Raw genomic sequence first — 25,658 nt, 5'->3', positions numbered from 1 at the left:
AATAAAATAGCTTCATTATTTCCGCAATCAGATTAACTGAGGTCGCAGTTGTAACGTGATCCATGTATCAACAAGTTGCTTTCGGGAGGAATTTATTTGTATACGTAAACGATACTATGTCTAATGCAGTTTAAAATTGTCTCCAATTAGCCAGATATAACCATTTCCAGTCAGTGATCGGTTCAATTGAACCGGAGGACCCAGGATCCAGTACATTTCATATAAAAACAGCCACACCATTTTGGGGTCACAACCAGATTGCACAGTGCTTTGTTAAAAACATGGGTCAATGACGTCGTGGGGTCTTTCTTTCTTGCGGACCGCCACTAATTCCTATCCTGTGCCAACCTCTTCATCTCAGAGTAGCACTTGCAACCTACGTCCTCAGTTATATGCTGGATATATTCCAGTCTCTGTCTTCCCCTACAGTTTTTGCCCTCTACAGCTCCCTCTAGTACCATGGAAGTCATTCCCTCATGTCTTAACAGATGCTCTATCTTCCTGTCCCTTCTCTTTATAAGTGTTTTCCACATATTCGTTTCCTCTCCGATTCTGTGTAAAACCTCCTCATTCATTACCTTATCAGTCCACCTAATTTTCAACATTCGTCTGTAGCACCACATCTCAAATGCTTCGATTCTCTTCTATTGCGGTTTTCCCGCAGTCCATGTTTCACTAACACACAATACTATACTTCAGACTTAAGTTCTCAGAAATTTCTTCCTGAAATTAAGGCCGATATTTGATATTAGTAGACTTCTCTTCGCCAGGAATGCCTTTTTTGTCATAGCTAGTCTGCTTTTGATGTCCTCCTTGCTCCGTCCGTCATTGGTTATTTCACTGCCTAGGTAGCAGATTCATTAACTTCATCTACTTCGTGACCATCAATCCTGATGTTAAGTTTCTCGCTGTTCTCATTTCTACTACTTCTCATTGCCTTCTTCTTTCTTCGATTTACTCTCAATCCGTACTGTGTACTCAATACACTGTTCATTCCGTTCAGCAGATCATGTAATTCTTCTTCACTTTGGCTCAGCATAGCAATGTATCATTGATATCTTTCACCCTGAATTTTAATTCCGCTCCTGAACCTTTCTTTTATTTCCATCATTGCTCCCTCGACGTACAGATTGAACAGTAGGTGCGGAAGGCTACATCCTTGTCTTACGCCCTTTTTAATACGAGCACTTCGTTCTTGGTCGTCCAACCAACTGAAATCGGGACTCATCTTACTAGGCCACGGTTTTCCAGTCGTCTTACGGTCCAGCCGATGCGGTCACGACCCAGGAGAGGCGCTGCAGGCCACGTCGTGCTGTTAGGAAAGGCACTCGCTTCGGTCGTCTGCTGCCATAGCCGTTAACGCCAAATTTCCGCATTGTCCTAATGGATACGTTCGTCGTACATCCCACGTTGATTTCCGCAGTCATTTCACGCAGTGTTTCTTGTGTGTTAGAACTAAAAACTCGACGCAAACGCCGCTGCTCTTGGTCGTTAAGTCATTGCCGTCGGCCACTGTGTTGTCCGCGTGCCGAGAGGTAATGTCTGAAATTTGGTATTCTCGGCACGCTTTTGAAACTGTGGATCTCGAAATTCAGAATTCCCTAACGATTTCCAAAATGGAATGTCTCATATGTCTAGCTCCAACTAACATTTCGCGTTCAAAGTCTGTTAATTCCCGTCGTGCGGCCAAAAGCACGTCGGAAACCCAATTCAAATGAATCATCTGAGTACAAAAATAAAGAGCCAAAGCTCTCTCCTTTTATGCCTTGTGTACTCTATTCTGCCACCATCTACGTATGTGCATATTGCTGTTCCATGAGTTCTGTCACCTCTGTGTACAACGACATGTCACCAGTTTCCTAAGTTTCCGGGTTATCGCTCTCGTGCTGCCGCAGGAACAATAAAGACAATTATCGTTGCAGAAAATTTTCAAAATGACTACCTTCCGTTTGAATGGAAATATCTAGTCATTGTCTTGAAGACTCCCGCATTCGAAAACCAGTACATGTTCTTCAGGTTCACTGAAATCTGTCTTTATATGCTCACGGTGTCTCTCAAATAACAATCTAAGGGAAACGCGTAGGCTTTTCGGGTGGACCGTGCGGTCTACTTATTACATATTAAAAATGGTTCAAATGGTTCTGAACATTATGGGACATAACATCTGAGGTCATCATTCGCCTAGACTTAGAACTACTTAAACCTAACTAACCTAAGATCATCACACACGTCCATGCCCGAGGTGCCGGGCGTTGTGGCCGAGCGGTTCTAGGCGAAACAGTCTGGAACCGCGCGACCGCTACAGTCACAGGTTCGAATCCTGCCTCGGGCATGGAAATGTGTGATATCCTTAGGTTAGTTAGGTTTAAGCAGTTCTATGTTCTAGGGGATTGATGACCTCAGATGTTAAGTCCCATAGTGCTTGGAGCCATTTGAACCATTTTTTGAAGCATGCCTGAGCCAGGAAGCGAACCTGCGACCGCAGCAGCAGCTTGGCTCCGGACTGAAACGCCTAGAACCTCTCGGCCACAACGGCCGGCTATTATATATTAAAAATTACTCTCTCAAGACATTCATTACAACGTGTCTAAAATACGACTTCATGCATAAATGAAATTCTGTACCTCGTCTAACACATTCCAATACTTCATCAACGGGTTCTTAAGAAATCTGTGTAGGAGAGGAGCAATTGTCCGCCCACCAAGGAAAACAAGCACTATTAAACTGTCACCATTTATTTCTGCCCACTGCGTTGACGATGAGTTGGCACTATCCTGACAGACGGATAAGGCGAGACCCTTCTTCAGCCCTATGATGATGAGTTATTCTCTGAGATCTCCAGTAAACGTATTTTCGACGAAGCCCCATAAGACCCGTTACGCGCGAGTCTCTTCTTCCCAATTTCTATATTCAGGTGTTATTCCTGACTCGTACCGCAGCTTTTTGCGATTAGCATATAATTTTAATTAATATTGTGTTTATACTGGTTGCTGGTGAGGAGAAAAATTAGTTATTAGTATTTTATTAATGGTCTCATTCATAAGCCGCCATATCACAGTCATCACAGTCGCTCGAGAAAGTTATAATTAAGCTCTACTTGTTTAATCAGAATTGGACGATGACTCTCCTTGTCCGCAGTCTCGATGATTCGAAGCGATCTACAATCCTGTGTAAATGAAGTGTCTTGGTTTTCTTGCGTTGCGTAGTCAGTCGGGAAACCTCAGATCAAGCGGAAAGTTTGCTTTGATAGAGTTTAATTATCCGATGAAATATTAGCTCTTGGATCTAATAATTGCAGGTTGGTTTCCAATTCATCGGAGGTTCCCTTCTGATTACCAACGAAACGACACCTCCGTGCAAATTTCCAATTGGAGTATACGTATATAATGAACTTCCTCACACACCTTTGATGTAAATGCTCAGTATATATTTTCTTGAGTAGCATACAATATATTTTCAATCACTTTCTTCCAGTAATCTCGATAGCAAAATAACAATTATTCAATGCGGCTATTCGGCACGGAGAAGCTCCTAGAAGTCCTCTCAACACGCCAGAGAGAGTATTACAAAGAGTAATTATGCACTCATGGAATAGTAATAGTACTGTACTACTTTTCGCATCGATTCTGCGAGTATATAGCTGGTCAAGTAGGAAACGTAATTCACTCATAGAATTGCGCAGGGATAATTAGTAGAATATAAAGAGATATTACAAGCAATTGGCTCGTTTCATTAAATTTCTGTGGAAGATGGGGTTTTATTACTTGGTTATCTATATGTAAGAATCCGCCAAGCGTTTGTTCAGTCCGAGGCTGCACTGAACTAGCTTCTTCCCTTTATTAGAAAAATAGTCAATCGAGGACGTGCAAAACAATAACAAGATCCATCACATCTAAGTGCAATCTAAAATTTAGTGCATTGAGTTAATACATCCCCACAACGTAAGATGCCGCAACTGCTTTTCCTAAGCGACCATCAACGTAGACAGAAATCAAGAATCGCAAACACGTTTTCTGGTGAACTCTGTGCGGCGGATTAGATATGACAGCATTTCCTAATACCACGTAGCAGCCACTTTCTAGAGGTTTCTGCAAGGAGGAAACGTGGAAGGGAGGGAAGAAGGAGAGGAGATTGAAGATTCAAATCGTATTCAAATCGTATGAACTGTAATGTCTGTAGAGACGTAAGGAATTGTGTGGGAATGGAGTGCCTTACCCTGATATCGTCGGCTAAAATTTTATCGATCTTCTTACTACGTCCGATTTTAGTGAATATGAGAGATTTCGACAATTTCCTCCGTCCCCATAATCAAGAGGAAGTCCTTTGGAGCTTGAATTCTTATTAGTATCTGATGCGGCAAGAAAACCGAGAATAGGCCTATGTTTAATCCAAATAATTGCACGGAAATCATCTGACATTAGATTAACGTACGACACTCTCCTATAACGACGGTAGTTCAAATGGAGAGACTATTTACTTTCGCAGTCATATTAATCCGACTGAAGTGTCACTGCAGTGTCATATTCTTGGACAGTGAGTCCCTGAGGGAGGACCACTCAGAAACAAAACAAAAATGAAAATAAAACTATGGGGTCCTCGTGCACCAAACGGTGCCTTGTGATCGATCAATTTCTCACGATTTTCGTGGATGTCTCCCTTCATTTTTCTGACAACGACACAAAGTGACACACATAAATATGAATATTCATCCTTCTGCTGACTGACCCTGAACAGAGTGATACTGGAAAAAGGGAAATTTTGAAACACCCAAAAAATAGAAAACATTCAAAAAAAAATTTTATTTACAGCAATCGGACCACTGCAAATTGCCTTTTAAGAGACAGTAATCCGAATTATCTACTTCCTGTAAATGGTGCCCTCCTACACGTATGAATTTTTCCAGTCTGCTCTTGAGTGGTGCAACATCTCAGATAGGATACCACGAAATTCGTCTTGAGCTCTTCGTTTCAGTTTATCCAGTGTCCTTGGACTTGAGGTGTACCCAAAAGAAAAAATCACAAAGAGACAAATCTGGTGATCTTGGTGGCCTGTAAATGACGCCTTATCTTGAGACGCCACGGTTACCGAACAGTTCCCGCACAGCTGCCATTGACTGCCTTGCAGTTGTGCAACGTCAGACCGTCCTGTTGAAACCAGGTTTTGTGATGTTGTGGAATACTGATCAACGCAGACGCAGCAAAAAAGTGCAACATCTCAACATACCGATACGAAGTGACAGTCACTGTGATCCGCTCTTCATTTTCGAAAAATTACGTCTGATGACCCCGTGTGACGATACTGTACACCACACTGTGACGTTTCTGATGTGTAAAGGACATTCATGCACCTCATTAGGGTTTCTGTCTGCCCAGTAACGGTATTTGCTGCTTATTCACGTAACATCTGAGATGAATATTGGTCTCATCTGTCATCCACGTTTTAGCCATCCTGTTTTGATTTTTTTCTCCAGATAGTTGAAGGTTGGGGAGACAACAACTATGTCACAGGTGGTTATAGATGTTGGCCACTGATGAATCGTGTATATGGATTGTGCCCCCTCAGCGCCAGGTAAGGCCTGAAGATGGTGAACTGAAGCATCGAAACTGGTAGCCATGTAATAAATGACATCATAAGGACGGCTATAGGTGTTCCATTTTATTACATATTGTAAAATGATTTAGATATCTGTTTGGTGCGAAAAGTGTCAATTGACTGTGAATAATGAAAAGTCTGAAGTCATCCACGCGAGTACTAAAAGAAATCCGCTAAATTTCTGTTGCACGATAAATCATACAAGTCCAAAGGCTGTAAACTGAAGTACATGGCGATTACAATAACGAATAACTTAAATTGGAACGACCACATAGATAATTTGTGGGGAAAGCACTTATAAAGCGCAACAGGTCTACTAAAGAGACTGCTTACACCACGATTGTCCGCCACCTTCTGGAATATTGCTGTGCGCTGTGGGATCCGCCTTAGATGGGACAGACGGAGGACATATAAAGTTCAAAGAAAAGCAGCACGTTTTGTACTATCGCGGAAAAGGGAATAGATTGCTTCGGACATGATACATGAATTGGGGTGGTGAATAATAAAACAAAGGCGTTTTTTCCCGCGGCAGGATGTTCTCGTGAAATTCGATCACCAACTTTCTCCTCAGAATGTGAAAATATTTTTTTGGCGCCTATCCACTTAGGAAGAAATAATCATCGTAATAAGGTAAGAGAAACCAGAGGTCACACAGAAATATTTAAGTCCTCCTTTTTCTTGCGCGCCGTTCGAGAAAGGAACGGTAGAGAAACAGCTTGAAGATTGTTCAATCAACTCTCTGCCAGGCACTTAATTGTGAATTGCAGAGTAGATGTAGATGTTGGGAGACGCTTCCCGCAGCTGCTTGCTTACGAGCTGAACGCCGTGGGCTCAGTAAGACTCAAACGTATGCAGCTTCGGTTTACTGTTGACTACGGGCACTTCAGGACGTACTGTTGGTTTCTTCTTTTGATCAGATCCAGTCTCTTCAGAATTTTTAATCCATGTTTTTATTGCATGTTTCGAGGGAACCGGAGCATGGCACCCTATGTTTAAAACATGAATTTTACATGGTTTAATGATACCTTGATTTCTTTTCCTATGTGCGTCAAATGATGCTTAAAGTTTTAATCCTTTATGCACATGGTCAGAGAAGACAAACGTGATGTATGACAGTAACTGCGGTAAAATTCAACAACAAAAAAAAAAAATGGTTCAAATGGCTCTGAGCACTATGCGACTTAACTTCTGAGGTCATCAGTCGCCTAGAACTTAGAACTAATTAAACCTAACTAACCTAAGGACACCACACACATCCATGCCTGTGGGAGGATTCGAACCTGCGACCGTAGCGGTCGCTCGGTTCCAGACTGTAGCGCCTAGAACCGCACGGCCACTCCGGCCGGCCACCCGTAACGCTTCCCGGAATAACTGCTTGCAGACAAACAACTAGGAGCCATTTTCTACATCTCATTCAGATCGCTACTGTTACAGAGCCTGCAGTTATTATTTCGTTACGATGTCCGATATCCAAACGCGGGTTAAGTCGGCGCACCTGTATTCAGGCGGTCATGAATTAGAAATGGCGAGCCTCTTATTCTGCCAACGAAGTATTAGTCTACATACTCTCATTCTCAAAGTATAAATAATTTTCTTTACCAATGTAATTCTTCGTCTCGGTTGGAGAGGGAAAGCTATAATGGAGAGACTGTGTGCAGCTCAAAGGTCCCTGTTCCTCAGTGCTGCCAGTTGTATATGGTTGCCTGTATCAATAAGAACTGTTCGTATTTCGTAATTTGAGTGATTTAATCGAATGAAACGTGGAATACTTTTCGCGCGTACCCGGCCAGTACCACATGCCTCCCGCTGACGAGCGCGTCGTGCGCTGTTGCAGGTGACGAGGGCAGGATGGTGGAGCCGCCCAGCTTCCTGCTGACCAGCCACGACGACGCCTCGCCCCTCGCCGTCGCGACGCCGCCCGCCTCCACGGACGACGCCGACTCCGCCCTCGGAGGCAGCACCTCGCCGGAGCTCAACGGAAAGAGGTCAGCACGGCCAGCTTGCGTTCCTTCTAGTCGCTGAGCGACGTCTGCGGTCGTAGCCACATTGAAAGACTGTTCTCGGAGTCAACCAAAGGCCACATTATCGATGTGCTCTTTCTGGTGACTCTGTCGTTGTAGTACGTATCGCGAAGCGATGTACATTGACGATTAGGAAACTGTTGTTTTTCTGGCTGCTCTTGCTGGCACATTGTCCTGAAGAAGGCGTTCCATGCTGTCATCCCATGATCCTCATACAGGCAACCTCCATTACGCCCCTTTTGTAGGTTGTAAAAATCATCCAACAATCTGTGTATTGTTAAAGTCATTTCCCATACACTAGTTACAATGAAATTTCATATTATCTTTTAGAATAACAGTAGGTAACTGCTTTACGACTTTCAATCCTAAGGCTGGTTTGATGCAACTTACCATGCTACTCTGCAACTGTACCTAATGGCTACTACTAATGTAGTTACTCTCCTAAATAGCACCCCTAACCTGTGGTTACTCGCACTTTAGCTACTTGGACGATGCACGATTTAAAAAGAAAACCTCGATGTAGTCTTAGGGTCGAGCTACGCGTCTCTGCTCTCACGCCCCGCAGCAGATTCGCTGCAAATAAAACCTATAACTGCGATCCTGCAGTCGAATAGTCGGTGCATGGCATGAACTGCGAGTTAATAAAGTACACAGAAATAAATAAAAGTTAAATGAACAACTTTGTGTCAAGGGTTCTCTTCTAATGCCAGTAATTGATGTAGATTACAAAGAATTACGTTAAATTATGTTTATTCAGGAAAGAACATCTCAAATAAACGTGAGGTTGTCCTACAATATTCAGTTAAAATACAGACAGAAAATGTTGTTGTTGTGGTCTTCAGTCAGCTCTCCATGCTACTCTATCTTGTGCAAGCTTCTTCATCTCCCAGTACCTACTGCAACCTACATCCTTCTGAATCTGCTTAGTGTATTCATCTCTTGGTCTCCCTCTACGATTTTTACCCTCCACGCTGCCCTCCAGTACTAAATTGGTGATCCCTTGATGCCTCAGAACATGTCCTATCAACGGATCCCTTCTTCTAGTCAAGTTGTGCCACAAATTTCTCTTCTCTCCAATTCTGTTCAATACCTCCTCATTAGTTACGTGATCTACCCATCTAATCTTCAGCATTCTTCTGTGGCACCACATTTCAAAAGCTTCTATTCTCTTCTTGTCCAAAGTATTTATCGTCCATGTTTCACTTCCATACATGGATACACTCCATACAAATACTTTCAGAAATGACTTCCTGACACTTAAATCTATACTGGATGTTAACAAATTTCTCTTCTTCAGAAACGCTTTCCTTGCCATTGCCAGTCTACATTTTATATCCTCTCTACTTATACCATAATCAGTTATTTTGCTCCCCAAATAGCAAAACTCATTTACTACTTCAAGCCCCTCATTTCCTAATCTAATTCCCGCAGCATCACCCGACTTAATTCGACTACATTCCATTATCGTCGTTTTGCTTTTGTTGATGTTCATCTTATATCCTCCTTTCAAGACACTGTCCATTCCATTCAACTCCTCTTCCAAGTCCTTTGCTGTCTCTGACGGAATTACAAGTTTTTATTTCTTCTCCATGGATTTTAATACCTACTACGAACTTTTCTTTTCTTTCCTTTACTGTTTCCTCAATATACAGATTGAATAACATCGAAGAGAGGCTACAACCCTCTCTCACTCCCTTCCCAACCATTGCTTGCCTTTCATGTCCCTCGACTCTTATAACTGCCATCTGGTTTCTGTACAAATTGTAAATATCCAAAGATGTGAAAATTACCGAAATATCAGTTTAATAGGTCACAGCTATAAAATACTAACTCGAATTCTTTACAGACGAATGGAAAAACTGGTAGAAGCCGACCTCGGGGAAGACAGTTTAGATTCCGTAGAAATGTTAGAACACGTGATGCATTAATGAGCCTTAGACTTATCTTAGAAGAAAGATTAAGGAAAAGCAAACCTATGTTTCTAGCATTTTTGGACTTAGAGAAAGCTTTTGACGATGTTGGCTGGAATACTCTCTTTCAAATTCTGAAGGTGGCAGGAGTAAAATACAAGGAGCGAAAGACAGATAATACGCTTATCAAATTAGGTGAAGTTACGTTGAGAGCATCACCAGAACAGTCATCAAAGATACGTGAAAACTAAGTCAGTTTCGCAATTACAATACACAAAATATTCACCGGCTTAAAACAGTTTGGAGTTCAATGTGATGACGAGTAGGAACCCATACTCCGTCTATCCTCGGTTCTGTAACACAAGTGTATATGTTCTAGTCTGGCTGCACCTCCAGACATCTCCCTTCAGGAGTTAAAATGTGGTAGCTGCACAACTGAATCACATACGGTACTACACTCCTGGAAATGGAAAAAAGAACACATTGACACCGGTGTGTCAGACCCACCATACTTGCTCCGGACACTGCGAGAGGGCTGTACAAGCAATGATCACACGCACGGCTCAGCGGACTCACCAGGAACCGAGGTGTTGGCCATCGAATGGCGCTAGCTGCGCAGCATTTGTGCACCGCCACCGTCAGTGTCAGCCAGTTTGCCGTGGCATACGGAGCTCCATCGCAGTCTTTAACACTGGTAGCATGCCGCGACAGCGTGGACGTGAACCGTATGTGCAGTTGACGAACTTTGAGCGAGGGCATATAGTGGGCATGCGGGAGGCCGGGTGGACGTACCGCCGAATTGCTCAACACGTGGGGCGTGAGGTCTCCACAGTACATCGATGTTGTCGCCAGTGGTCGGCGGATGGTGCACGTACCCGTCGACCTGGGACCGGACCGCAGCGACGCGCGGATGCACGCCAAGACCGTAGGATCCTACGCAGTGCCGTAGGGGACCGCACCGCCACTTCCCAGCAAATTAGGGACACTCTTGCTCCTGGGGTATCGGCGAGGACCATTCGCAACCGTCTCCATGAAGCTGGGCTACGGTCCCGCACACCGTTAGGCCGTCTTCCGCTCACGCCCCAACATCGTGCAGCCCGCCTCCAGTGGTGTCGCGACAGGCGTGAATGGAGGGACGAATGGAGACGTGTCGTCTTCAGCGATGAGAGTCGCTTCTGCCTTGGTGCCAATGACAGTCGTATGCGTGTTTGGCGCTGTGCAGGTGAGCGCCACAATCAGGCCTCCATACGACCGAGGCACACAGGGCGAACACCCGGCATCATGGTGTGGGGAGCGATCTGCTACACTGGTCGTACACCTCTGGTGATCGTCGAGGGGACACTGAATAGTGCACAGTAGATCCAAACCGTCATCGAACCCATCGTTCTACCATTCCTAGACTGGCAAGGGAACTTGCTGTTCCAACAGGACAATGCACGTCCGCATGTATCCCGTGCCACCCAACGTGCTCTAGAAGGTGTAAGTCAACTACCCTGGCCAGCAAGATCTCCGGATATGTCCCCCATTGAGGATGTTTGGGACTGGATGAAGCGTCGTCTCACGCGGTCTGCACGTCCAGCACGAACGCTGGTCCAACTGAGGCGCCAGGTGGAAACGGCATAGCAAGCCGTTCCACAGGACTACATCCAGCATCTCTACGATCGTCTCCATGGGAGATTAGCAGGCTGCATTGGTGCGAAAGGTGGATATACACTGTACTAGTGCCGACATTGTGCATGCTCTGTTGCCTGTGTCTATGTGCCTGTGGTTCTGTCAGTGTGATCATGTGATGTATCTGAATCCAGGAATGTGTCAATAAAGTTTCCCCTTCCTGGGACAATGAATTCACGGTGTTCTTATTTCAATTTCCAGGAGTGTATGTTTATATGAACTTTTTTTGTTTAGTTTTACTCGTAGAATAACATATTAAAATATGCGCATATCTTCGTGAGTCGACCTGTATAAAGGGGGAACAGGGGGCCGTGTCGACGTACTGGAGTTGTTCTTCTGTGGGGTTGTTTTACGTAAGCAGCTCGTCGAAGAAAGCAAGCGTCTTTAGAGAACGTTTCGGATTACGACCGAGAAAGAATAGTTGTGTATAGGGAAGGCGGATTATCCATTAGAGAAATCGGTTATCGTGGCGGACGGAAACGAGCAACTGTGATGTGGATCAGTAACCGCCGAATGCAGGAGGGAGTGACGGACCGGCGGAACTGACTGCACTCACGTCACCCAAGTGGTGACAGGCATTTGTGCTCATGGCAGTGATGGGTCGCTCTGCCACATCACGAAGCCTATCATAACAAGTTCGGTCTGTTGCTTAGCAAGCAGTGTCTGCGGGTACGTGTCGACGTCGCTTGCAGCAAAGTGGACTGTCCGCTAGGCGTCCGTTGCTGCTGGGTCAACGCCACATGCGTTTGCGCCGGCAACGGGGCGAAAAACGACGGACGTGGACAAACGAATGCAACGACGCTGTTTTTACCGATTCTGCCTGCACCACCACGATGGTCTGGAAACATCGCGCTGGAAGATTGTTTAAGGGTCGCCTTATACCTTGCCACGACGGTCCTGCGCCCGATGTTATGGTTTGGAGTGGTATTGGAATCCCCAGTGCGCATTGCCGGTCCACGAACTGGCCACCGTTACGTCTCTGAAGTGTTGGAGTCTGTGGTCCTCTCATATCTTCGGAGTTTGCCGACAGCCACAATGGACCAGGATAATGCGCGACTGCGAGATCGCACGTGCCACGCAGTGTTCAAGACTTCCTCGCCGCCGATCGTATTGCATTGCTCCCTTGGCCTCTGTTCTCCCGATCTCTCGCCTGTCGAAAATGTCTAGCCGATGACTGCGGAACGACTGGCCCGGTATACACCACTTAGTGCTACACCAGATGAGCTTTCGGCGGCATGTGGAATCAGCGTGGATTCCTATACCCCAATAACACATTCAGAGCCTCTTCGATTCACTGCCGAGGCGTGTAGCAGCGGTTATAGCAAATCAGTTTGGCTGTGATATCTCCGGTCCTCCTTGGTTTGTCTATTGGGTGGCAAGCAGTGTAATTAATGACGAATGACCGTGAGAGTCTCATTGTGTAATCGTGCAGTGAGTCACTTACATGACATGAAACACTTATTGTAAGACATTCGAGTTAGATATTACGGAAAAAAATCTTTACTTCCTTAAAAAAATGGTTCAAATGGCTCTGAGCACTATGGGACTCAACTGCTGTGGTCATTAGTCCCCTAGAACTTAGAACTACTTAAACTTAACTAACCTAAGGACATCACACATATCCATGCCCGAGGCAGGATTCGAACCTGCGACCGTAGCAGTCACACGGTTCCGGACTGCGCGCCTAGAACCGCGAGACCACCGCGGCCGGCCTTTACTTCCTTACTTCCTTCCTCAAGACAACATCTGGTCGTTTTGTATTGGTTTCCTATTAGGAAATTATAAATTTTCGTATGTGATTAAATTCAATTTGGAGTTGAGGGAAATTACCGTGTTTTCCGAGTGACTACAGTATTTGTATACTAATTCTTTCTGCTTGTGTCACTTTCTTCTAATATTTATTAGTATCATGCGTTTCGGCAGCATGCTGCCATCATCAGGTGCATTAGAGTTACATGTCCATTAATCTGAAGAGGCCCGGCCGGCTAGCCGCGTGGTCTAACGCGCTGCTTCCCGAGAGGGATGGCGTGCCGGTCCCCGGCACGAATCCACCCGTCGGATTAATATCGAAGTCCGGTGTGCCGGCCAGCCTGTGGATGGTTTTTAAGGCGAATGCGGGCTGGCTCCCTTATTCCGCCTCAGTTACACTGTGTCGGCGATTGCTGCGCAAACACTGTCTCCACGTACGTGTACACCATAACTACTCTACCACGCAAACATTTGGGTTTACACTCTTCTCGTGTGAGACGTTTCCGGGGGGTCCACTGGAGGCCGAAACGCACAATAACCCTGGGTTCGGTGTGGAGCGACGTTGAGGTGGGTGGACTGCTGTGGCCTGTTGTGGGGTTGTGGACCAGTGAAAGCTATGGCGGGACGAAGCCTCTCCGTCGTTTATAGGTCCCCTGTTCAATACACAATAAACGATCTGAAGTATGACGAAGTGTGTGTAGTGTAGTATAATGTTTGTGTTGTATGGTGAAGACGATGAAGACGATATGAGAAGGGAAAGGTGAACCCTGGTGCCGGCTCATACGTAGCATCCGCCTCGCGAACAGCACCAACGGGGCCGCCAAGCGTAACGTGCCCATCCGACGGACGGGTCGTCATCAAATCTCACCTGCCTGCTAAGAAGTTTGATATTTAAACCAAGAAACTGGCGGAAAGTCTGCTAATCAGAATCATTACGCCCCACCTCTCTCCCCCCCCCCCCCTTGCCAGCCAAGTGCTGGGAGTGAAAATCTTTTCCACCACCAGGATTCAAACCAGCTTATCCCCGGGTCAAGCGCCGCCTCACAGACGTGCATTAGCGACCTCGGGCACGGAGGCGGTTTACGCTGGGGTAGTGCAGGAAAGAACAGGTCGCCGCTCTTCCATGCCTATCTATTAACAGTTCGCTATTGTGATCCACGCATAACACGACATTGCAGCTGGTTTTTAGCGTCGTTGTGTTGGTTTGTACTTGCAGCCAGTGCTCGAGCCTTTCGGACGGAGAGAGCTTCGAGTGCTACGGCGAGAGCGGTGACCTCGAGCTGGATGGCGAGGCGCCTCAGGCCAGGTAAGCTGTTTCCTCATTTTGTAATTACGAGATTAAGTCCAATAAGTAAACCTATCCTATAGTGGACTCGGCGAAAGTAGATCACTGACAGCTAACAGCTCTGTTGCCAGGTGTCAACTGCGAAGCACAAACGGTTTCAGGCGAAAACAGTAGTCGCCTATCTAGCTGCGACAACACTTGACGTTACTATACCCGCATACACCGATCAGCCAGAACATTCCTACCTAATAACCGGTATGTCCATCTTTGACACGGATAAGCCTAACAAAACTCTACCATCTAGTGAGCAAGATGTTGAGACAGGGAGAAATACGCTCCGACTTCAAGATGAATATAATAATTCCAATCGCAAAGAAAGCAGGAATTAACAGATGTGAAAATTACCGAAATATCAGTTTAATAAGCCATGGCTGCAAAATACTAACACTAATTCTTTAAAGATGAACGGAAAAACTGGTGGAAGCCGACCTCGAGGAAGATCAGTTTGGATTCCGTAGTAATGGTGGAACACGTGAGGCAATACTGACCCTACGAATTCTCTTAGAAAATAGATTAAGGGAAGGCAAACCTACGTTTCTAGCATTTGTAGACTTAGAGAAAGGTTTTGACAATGTTGACTACAATATTCTCTTTCAAATTCTGAAGGTGGCAGGGGTAAAATATAGGGAGCGAAAGCCTATTTACAATTTGTACCGAAAGCAGATGGCAGATATAAAAGTCGAGGTGGTTGGGAAGGAAGTGAGACAACATTTTAGCCTATCCCCGATGTTATTCAATCTGTATATCGAGGAAGCAGTAAGGGAAACAAAAGAAAAATTCGGAGTTGGAATTAAAATCCATGGAGATGAAATAAAAACTTTGAGGTTCGCCGATGACATTGTAATTCTGTCAGAGACAGCAACGGACTTGGAAGAGCAGCTGAACGGAATGGACAGTGTCTTGAAAGGAGGATATAAGATGAACATTAACAAAAGCAAAACGAGAATAATGGAATGTAATCGAATTAAATCGGGTGATGCTGGAGGAATTAGATTAGGAAATGCGTCGCTTAAAATAGTAAAGGAGGTTTGCTATACGGGGAGCAAAATAACTGATGATGGTTGAAGTACAGAGGATATAAAATGTAGACTGGCAATGGCAAGGAAAGCGTTTCTGAAGAAGAGAAATTTGTTAACATCGAGTATAGATTTGAGTGTCAGGAAGTCGTTTCTGAAAGTATTTGTATGGAGTGTAGTCATGTATGGAAGTGAAACGTGGACGATAAATAGTTTAGACAAGAAGAGAATAGAAGCTTTCGAAATGTGGTACTATAGAAGAATGCTGAAGATTAGGTGGGTAGATCACATCACTAATGAGGAGGTATTGAATAGAATTGGGGAGAAGAGGAGTTTGTGGTACAACTTGACCAGAAGAAGGGAGCGGTTGGTAGGACATGTTCTGAGGCATCAAGGGATCACCAATTTAGTATTGGAGGGCAGCGTGGAGGGTAAAATGGTAGAGGGAGACCATGAGATGAATACACTAAACAGATTGAGAAGGATGTAGGTTGCAGTAGGTACTGGGAGATGAAGAACGTTGCACAGTATGTAGTAGTCTTTGGACTGAACACCACAACAACAACAGCGCCTACGCGTCGTGGCATGGAAGCAAAGATGCCGTGGTAGGTCGCTGGAGGGAGACAGCACCACATCTGCGCACACGACTCACCTAATTGCCGTAAATTCCTGGGAGGGGGGCGATGAGCTCTGATGCTACGTTCAATCACATTGGGTTCACAGCTGGCGAGTTGGGAGGACTGCACATCAACTGGAACTCGCCTCTGTGTTCCTCGAACCACTGTATCAGACGCCTTTCACTGTGACATGGCACGTTATCATGTTGAAAAGTGACGCTGCTGTCGGGAAACATAATCGTCATCATCGTCGTGGTCTACAACCAGTGTACGATATTCCTTGGCCGTCATGGTGCCCTGCGATTACGAATGTTCTCCAGAGCATAATGTATCCGCCGCCAGCTTGCCTCTGCGATCCGCAGTACAGGTGTCAAGGAGTTGTTTCCCTGGAAGACGACGGATTGTTGCCCTCCCATCGGCATGATGAAGAAGACATCAGGATTCATTAGACCATGCAATGCTCTGCTGCTGCGCCAACGTCAAGTGCCGATGGTCAGGTGCCCATTTCGGTCCTAGTTTCCGATGTCGTGGTGTTGTAGTGGTTAATAAAAAAGAAAAAGAAAAAGAAAAGAAAAGGCTGCAAATGTGGGAAGAAATGGTGGATAAAAAGGGGTTTTGAAATCGTTAATGACCGTGAAAAAGGGAAAGAATGAAATGCAAATCGGACTTCGTATTACAGAAAAGCTATCGGACTTCGTGATTCGGAAAAGCTATTGTTGGGGTGGTCCTAGTGGCGTTTCTGAGCAAAAGTCAAACCAATTTCCACTACAAAAATTATGTGAAAAAGAACAGAGAATAACAAAATGTGAGTAACAGGGGAAAATGGCGTAGATAAGAGTACATTAATTACCAAGTTAATATGTCTTCTCTCATGCGGTGTTCAGGTCTTGTTCTCCAACGATCTCCTGCTTCATATCTGCATGAAAAAGTCGTAGTTGCTCCAAAATCTTGCAGTAAATTTCATCGTCCAGGAACTACTAATGTCGACAAATTAAAACCATCTTGATCTTGAATGCAATGTATTTTACGGCTGCTTCCATCCTCCAAATTTCATACAAGCTTCCACAATACTATATGTCTGCACATCAATAAGTTCTTAAATATTAATTAGACCAGGACTAACGAATAAGTTTCTACGTATGAATCATACCAAGACTAGCGAATAATTAAGTTAAGCTTTCGCTCTCAAGAGACAATAGCGGGTAGGAAACAAAAAGAGTTACAATTTTTGTACCTTCATTTTCTTATAAATATTTTCTCTGCCGTCGAGCGCTCATACAGCTGCGACGGTATAATTTATATCTGAGGGAACGAGTGTAGCGCGGCGAAATTCCAAGTGCCGCTACAGTGTTAACATTGGCACACGCATGGATCGTCGGCTGCAGAGGCCCATCGTTAGGAGTGTTCTGTGTACTATGTTTTCAGACACACTTTTACTTTGCCTACCATTAAAGTCTGACGTTAGTTCTACCACAGTTCACCACCTGTCCTGTTTTCCCAGTCTGCCCAGCCAACGATGTCCGACATCTGTAATGAGGAGTGGCCGCCCAATTCCACTGCGTCTGGACATGGTTTCGTCTTGGTTTCGCCACTTGTTGAAGTCACTCACCACGGCACTCCTCGAATAACCCGCAACTCGTGCAGCTTCCGAAATGCTCGTGCGGAGCCTCCAGGCCGTCACAATCTTCCATTGGTCCATATGGACTGTGCGTTTTTCTGACTAGCAATCATTCCTCACCAGATGAATCTGCTATCGCCTGGACGAGGTATTTTGACAGAAGATCGGTGATCATAATGCTCTGGCTGATCAATGTTTACAAAATCGCGTACCTAATCGTTTGTGGTGCCGTACATGCGATCGGCGGAGCAGTCGCACTAAGCCCACTGCAGTTGTCACTTATCTTCTTTGGCCGACTCTACTATGGAAGTCTTCAGCGCATTTTCCATGCTAATAAACAGATAATGTCCGCAATGCCACTGATTCCGCATGAAGTCCCACTGCAGCTGACATCAATAGTCCCGTCCATTTCTCCTCCCTTCACCTTCAATTCACATAACATTTCAATTGAGAATGAAATTTTCACTCTGCAGCGGAGTGTGCGCTGATATGAAACTTCCTGGCACAATAAAACCGTGTGTCGGACCGAGACTCGAACTCGGGATCTTTGCCTTTCGCGGGCAAGTGCTCTACCATCTGAGCAACCCAAGCACGACTCACGCCCCGTCCTCACAGCTGTATTTCCGCCAGTACCTCGTCTCCTTCCTTCCAAACTTTACAGAAGCTCTGCTGCGAACGTTATCTACCAGTTTCATATCACCGCACACTTCGCTGCGTAGTGAAAATCTCATTCTGGGAAAATCCCCCAGGCTATGGCTAAGCCATGTCTGCGCAATATCCTTTCTTTCAGGAGTGCTAATCATTCAAGGTTCGCAGGAGAGCTTCTGTAAAGTTTGGAAGGTAGGAGAGGAGGTACTGGCGGAAGTAAAGCTGTGAGGACGGGGCGTGAGTCGTACTTGGGTAGCTCTGATTGTAGAGCACTTGCCCGCGAAAGGCAAAGGTCCCGAGTTCGAGTCTCGGTCCGGCACACAGTTTTAATCTGCCAGCAAGTTTCATTTCAGTTCAGTTTAACACGTGTAAGGAACAGAGAAGTTTTTAAACTGTCATTGATTGCTGACAAAATATTTCGTTAGGAAATAAATGTACCATGAATACTGCTGCCAGACATAAAACAGCGTATAGAAAAACCTACAGGTAACGTACGCAAAAAAAGAGAAAAAAGGTCGTTGCGACGCAATTAGAGTTTCGCATTTGAAGCATTTGCGACGGTGTTAAAAATTTAAAGAAGGAAGTGAAAACACTGATTCATTATAGCGCTTCTGTTACATTCCATGAGCTTATGCCGTTCTTCTCAGAGGCGGGAAAGAAATATACTTGCACTGTAGTTGCGGCCATTTTCAGGCGGTTCCGAGGCTAAAAATACAACAGCCGGGCATTGAAATAAGAATGTAGGCCATTGTCGCCCTGGCAACCTTTGTATCGACCGTCTTCTTGCGTGTCTTGTATTCTGCCGCCTGCTGCCTCATTCAGCCAATTGTAACCGTATAATTACAGTGAGTTCCTTCCCTTTTTGCATGGCTGTGATACTACACCCACAGCTGTTATATAAATGTTACCATTCCGAAAGCTGAACAGTAACTTACCAGGCTATCAAGCGTATGTCACCTCACAAAGGAGAGTTCTGACTAAGGTCCGCAATGTTGTAAAAAAGAAAAAGCTCGGGGAAACCGCCTCCGCAGCCGAACCATGCCAGCACGGTAGCCCAGCATGTTCGGTCAGTGCGCTGACAAGATTCTACACTCTAAGCCAAAAAAAAGTCATACCACGAAGGAATTATCTGAATGGGGCGGAAATCGGCAAATGTGATGCACATGTACAAACAAACTAATGATTACAGTTTCACAGAAATTGGAGGATTTGTCCAAGACAAAGACATCCGTAAATTGAGTAACTCAATAACGCGTTGCTCCACCTCTGGTTCTTATGCAAACACTTATTCGACTTGACATTGATTAACACTACGCTGTCCGGCGACACCACAGTGGCGTCGTGCGCGAAATAGCGGTCGACGGCCGACGACACCACGGTGGTGTCGTGAGCGTCGTATCGCCCAGTGGCCGGCGACAGCACTTCAGTATCTTCTGCATTCTGTTGGTGTTTTGTTTAGGTAGCAATAAGCTGCACATTCCGAGGGTAAAATAGTCCCCCATTCGGATCTCCGGGCGGGGACTACTCAGGAGGACGTCGTTACCAGGAGAAGTGGAAACAAGGCCCGGGGAGTAGACAACATTCCATTAGAACTACTGACAGCCTTGGGAAAGCCAGTCCTGATAAAACTCTACCATATGGTGAGCAAGATGTATGAGACAGGCGAAATACCGTCAGACTTCAAGAAGAATATAATAATTCCAATCCTAAAAAAAACAGGTGTTGACAGATGTGAAAATTGCCGAACTATCAGTTTAATAAGCCACAGCTGCAAAACACTAACGCGAATTCTTTACAGACGAATGGAAAAACTAGTAGAAGCCGACCTCGGGGAAGATCGGTTTGGATTCCATAGAAATATTAGAACATGTCAGGCAATACTTACCCTACGATTTATCTTAGAAGCTGGATTAATGAAAAGCTAATCTACGTTTCTAGCATTTGTAGACTTAGAGAAAGCTTTTGACAATGTTGATTGGAATACTCTCGTTCAAATTCTGAAAGTGGCAGGGGTAAAATACAGGGAGCGAAAGGCTATTTACAATGTGTACAGAAACCAGATGGCAGTTATAAGAGTCGAGGGGCATGAAAGGGAAGCAGTGGTTGGGAAGGGAGTGAGAAAGGGTTGTCGCCTCTCCCCGATGTTATTCAAACAAAAGAAAAATTCGGGGTAGGTATTAAAATCCATGGAGAAGAAATAAAAACTTTGAGATTTGCCGATAACATTGTAATTTTGTCAGAGACAGCAAAGCACTTGGAAGAGGAGTTGAACGGAATACACAGTGTCTTGAAAGGAGGATATAAGATCAGCATCAACAAAATCAAAATGAGGATAATGGAATGTAGTCGAATTAAGTCGGGTGATGTGAGGGATTTAGATTAGGAAATGAGACACTTAAAGTGGTAAAGCAGTTTTGCTATTTGTGGAGTAAAATAACTGATGATGGTCGAAGTAGAGAGGATATAAAATGTAGACTGGCAATGGCAAGGAAGGGTTTCTGAAGAAGACAAGTTTGTTAATATCGAGTATAGATTTGTATAGATTTAAGTTTGAGGAACTGAAAGTATTTGTATGGAGTGTAGCCATGTATGGAAGTGAAACATGGGCGATAAATAGTTTACACAAGAAGAGAATAGAAGCTTACGAAATGTGTTGCTACAGAAGAATGCTGAAGATTAGATGGGTAGATCACATAACTAATGAGAAAGTATTGAATATAATTGGGGAGAAGAGGAGTTTGTGGCACAACTTGACCAGAAGAAGGGATCGGTTGGTAGGACATGTTCTGAGGCATCAAGGGATCACTAATTCAGTATTGGAGGGTAGCGTGGAGGGTAAAAATCGTAGAGGGGGACCAAGAGATGACTACACTACGCAAATTCAAAAGGATGTAGGTTGCTGTAGGTACTGGGAGGTGAAGAAGCTTGCACAGGATAGAGTAGCATGGAGAGCTGCATCAAACCATTCTCAGGACTGAAGACCACAACAACAACAAGCTACACACGACAATAAGTGCTTTGTTTTTATAAGTACTTGTGCTCTTTCGTCATGGTGGACGAAAGAGACAATAGCATTATTTACGCTGAATGTACGGACGTCTTGTTGACATTCTTGTTGACATTACGAAGAGGACATTGGATTTCAAAAAAATGGAAGTGAAGCAGAATCGTAGGAAGATAGTGAAATACGACCAAGAAGAATTCGGCGAACGGTACAGTTGCCAACTGATTCGGTTTAATCAGACAAAGAAGACAGTGCACAGTGGTCAGACTTTGATTTACCGAGGACCAATTACAAACTTGAAGGATTCCCGGGTCCACACATATTTCCCAACGATACACAGACCGTCGAGTACATCGTATAATTATATATTGGGAACGATCTAATTGAATATATTAGCAACGAAACCAACAAGTACTACACTCAAAATTGCAATACAAGGAAACTGGATTTAAAAAGGCCAAATTTGTCGACGTTACGGGACACGAACTTAGAAAATTGTTTGGGCCTGCTACCCTTATCGTATCTGTAGAAAAAGCATGGATCGATGATTTTGGTCAACGAATCCATTGATAGACACACCGATATTTCGCAAAACGATGTCCTGCAACCGATTCAGACAAATATTATCATTTTTACATTTTTCCGACAGCAACAATAAGCCGGATAATGCCGACCGGCTTATCAAAGTGCAATTCGTAGTTGATTATTTCTCCAAAAAGTTTAAAGAAAAGTTTAATCTAAGTCACAACATCTCAATTTGAAGGAATGATACCGTAGCGTGGACGGTTAAATTTTAAATTTACAATCCGTCGAAAATTACGAAATACGTCAAACTCATTCGACTATTGTGTGATTCGAGCACGGGATACAGTTCCTCATTTAAAATATATTCCGGCGTTGGACAGCCTTTAAGCAAAAACAGTGATGGAACTATGGATTCCTTGTGACGGAAAGCGGCATCACCTCTGCGTGGATGGTTATTACACTACTGGCCATTAAAATTGCTACACCAAGAAGAAATGCAGATGATAAACGGGTATTAATTGGACAAATATATTATGCTAGAACTGCTATGTGATTACATTTTCACGCAATTTGGGTACATAGATCCTGAGAAATCAGTACCCAGAACAACCATCTCTGGCCGTAATAACGGCCTTGATACGCCGGGGCATTGGGCCAAACAGAGCTTGCATGGCGTGTATAGGTACAGCTGCCCATGCAGCTTCAACACGATACTACATTTCATCAAGAGTAGTGACTGGCGTATTGCGACGAGCCAGTTTCTCGGCCACCATTGACCAGACGTTTTCAGTTGGTGAGAGATCTGGAGAATGTGCTGGCCAGTGCAGCAGTCGAACATTTTCTGTTTCCAGAAAGGCCCGTACAGGGCCTGCAACATGCGGTCGTGCATTATCCTGCTGAAATGTAGGGTTTCGCAGCGATCGAATGGAGTGTAGAGCCGCGGGTCGTAACACATCTGAAATGTTTCCGTAACGTTCACTGTTCAAAGTGCCGTCAATGTGAACAAGATGTGAGCGAGACGTGTAACCAATGGCACCCCATACCATCACGCCGGGTGATACGCCGGTATGGCGATGACGAATACTCGCTTCCAGTGTGCGTTCACCACAATGTCGCCAGTAAACGGTAGGATTGTTGGTCGTATTGGTAGCATTGGCAGCGAAAGAAACATAAATGAAACTGTAAGAGCGAAACTGGGAGTTTTTTTTGTGTGTGTTTGATTGTGTGTTTTGCATGTAAGTAGAAACGCGTATCATTCAGTGTTAGTCGATTGTTATTTTACATTCTTACAGAGCACAAATTGCATTTTATAAGTAATAAAAATTGTTTGATAGCTTAACTTCTGTTCTTTTAAGTAACTAAAGCGATTACTTTTGATGTAAGTACAGTTTACATGCACAAACAAAAAATCCATAATTATCGTAGTTATTTTGTACTCAATAGAACGTTCTTTATCTTGACCAAAAGCGAGAGTATCCTGCTATTACTGATAAATGCGAAAGTTGTTTATGGATAACAGAAACATTTTTCATAAACGTTCAACGAAATATTGAAATGATGTTTGATATATTTTTGCTTGCCTTTTTTTAAATTTTACGTTTTTGTTGAAGAAATCGCGTTTTCTAGCACTATATAAGAAATCTGCATTGTTTTCGTTATTTTTACTGCAACATCCCTCTGTTTCACACTACAAATCGTTTTCGAATAAAACCTAAATCAAACAATGACAGATTTAATTTTGCTATAAATACCTTTCTCTTTTAAATGGGATGTAGGAGGATAACTACGAAGAAAAAACTCTTCTATAGGATACATAGCCCTTTGTATATCCTAGCTCAGTTTCTAGATAGTTTTCCGCTACCGATTTTAGGGGAACCTAGTTACACGTTGATCGCATACGTAAAGAAAGCGGACCTTATGAGGTAACGCCTGATAGGTATGCAACACACCTAACATACAGGCAATGGGGGTACGACCTTAACTGACCAAAGGCACCAGGAAAACTACCGCAGTCCACACTTACTTACGATATTCTCCGACAGCCAACAGTAGTTTTACAACCCTAAGTATTGGTGATAGTGTAAGCTGGTGGTGGAAGGGACATGGAGGTGACGTGTGTTGTGTTGTGTTTCAGAGAAGGCCGGCGGAGCCCGCTGGCGCGGCATACGTGGCTGAGGACGAGTCTGCGCAGGCCCAACTCGAGCAGGTAACACCACCCACACTGACTGTCCTGCAACCAGCACTGCATGCCACCGACTAACTCCACTCACCGCCCACTAGGCTAGCACCACGCGGTGTTGGGCGCCTTCATTAACCACTATGTTCCTGCACTGAGCCACTTCGTTCTCCCTTTGGAGATCCTCGTTTGTTTCTCTTTCAATCTACGGTCTCATTAATCTTTCCATAAGGTCAATTGACTGTTGCTCATATTTTGATTTTGGTTTTATTGAAACTATGGTATTTACAAACAATATTCTGCGATATTGGTAGACTTTAAACATCCGTATAAGATTCGGCATCAATGTGTCAGAGAGACCTGTTTCAAATACGTTTAAATGCTCGTGTTTAACAGACTACAGGTGGGTTTTTTTCCCATATTCATTAATTTGTTTTAATACTAGTGACTTTCGCATAAGCTACCGATGCTGATGGAAGATAGAGACATTGGGTGGCACGGTGAGGTGCTTCTACGAATGTATACATGCAAACTGAAGTGAAGAATGTAAATTTGTACCGAAAGCGGGATTTAAACCCAAGTCTGCTGCTCACTGACTACTAACTACCCAGGCACAATGGCTTTGCACAACTGCATGGACTGCCTTAGCACGCTTTCTTGCTCAGTCCAAATTCCCATTCACACCTCAGCCCACTTGGCATTCCCCCTAAACTGCAACAGCATTGCAGAGGTTCTCCAACTGTATTGGAGCATGGGTTTCAGGCAGGATTCCACAATTCGTTCGATGCTGAGGTGCTATTCCAATACAGTAGAAGAGCCTTTGCAATACTGTTCTAGTGGGAATACCAAGTGTACGGACGTGTGAATGGGAATTTGCACTGATGAGGGGTAACACGTGCAGTTTTGCATATACACCGTGCCAGGGTGGAGCAGCTCTGTTAAGAGCAGGAGACGCAGCTTCGTATCCTGGCCTTGGTACAAATTTTAATTCATTGCTTCAGTCTGCATACATACATAATAAATGTTGAGACTTGAAAATGTCTGTGGAACCATGTAGTTTCATTTGATATAAGAGCGAACCAGGCAAATTGTTCAGAATGCGTGTACGTGCCAATGTTTAACCCTTTCAGTACCAATGGTTTCTGCCCTGAGCCTATCATTTTATTAATTTTTATTTTGAAGTACCAGTGGCTTCCGTATAAATCGCCGATGCTATTTCAAGACAGTGGTACAGTGAATCTCATCTTCGAATGTAACAGTCACAGCGTTCAAAGCGAAAGTAGGTGTGGAGATTGTGTAACGTGGCTGTAGGATATTGTGACGTGTTATTTTTTATAGTGATCGTATTGAGGACAACATTGACAGTGAAAGTCCGAGTATCTAATTTTATTGTAATGTAAATCTGTGTTTGTACTACTTCTCTGATGAATCGTTTCAAAATTGAAGCGCTGAAGCAGAACCTACTTTTGATGTAAATTTATTAAAGTTTTGGTCCATTTTTGTTATTTTGGAGTATAATTTGATTTAGGTGTCTGAGTTTGTGGAAGTTTCTAGATGTGGGATTGTGTCAAGGAAAAATGTGAAATTGCTTCCAAATTCAGGGTGATCATAAGAGTGTGTAAAGCTTATTAGGGTGATGCAGGGTAGCTTGTGCTAAGAAATAATTGTTGAGAAAAAAAATCGGAACGTTGAGCCGTTTCCGATTTAATGAGCAATGGAGTTAGCCAATCAGGTCGTTCCCCGCGCAATTTCAGTTAGTCTCAGTT

At 44.2% G+C, this 25,658-nt stretch overlaps 1 protein-coding gene across 10 annotated transcripts in view; it reads left to right on the top strand.

The window, feature by feature from the left end:
* LOC126356198 (rab11 family-interacting protein 4) overlaps positions 1 to 25,658 on the top strand; it is an 895,205-nt gene that overhangs the window by 604,537 nt on the left and 265,010 nt on the right. For 8 of the 10 annotated variants that reach the window (XM_050006986.1, XM_050006989.1, XM_050006991.1 and 5 more), the window contains 3 exons: positions 7,427 to 7,577; positions 14,160 to 14,249; positions 23,851 to 23,922. In XM_050006986.1, the coding sequence (XP_049862943.1) occupies positions 7,427 to 7,577; positions 14,160 to 14,249; positions 23,851 to 23,922 (313 nt within the window). The remainder of the gene's footprint in view (positions 1 to 7,426; positions 7,578 to 14,159; positions 14,250 to 23,850; positions 23,923 to 25,658) is intronic. The other 2 variants (XM_050006995.1, XM_050006994.1) reach the window with 1 other exon arrangement.

This window comes from Schistocerca gregaria, chromosome 3 (genome assembly GCF_023897955.1).
Source record: "Schistocerca gregaria isolate iqSchGreg1 chromosome 3, iqSchGreg1.2, whole genome shotgun sequence".
Taxonomy (NCBI): Eukaryota; Metazoa; Arthropoda; class Insecta; order Orthoptera; family Acrididae; genus Schistocerca; species Schistocerca gregaria.
The sequence above is the reverse complement of the archived record's forward strand: the minus strand, read 5'-3'. Positions and strand labels throughout refer to the sequence as shown.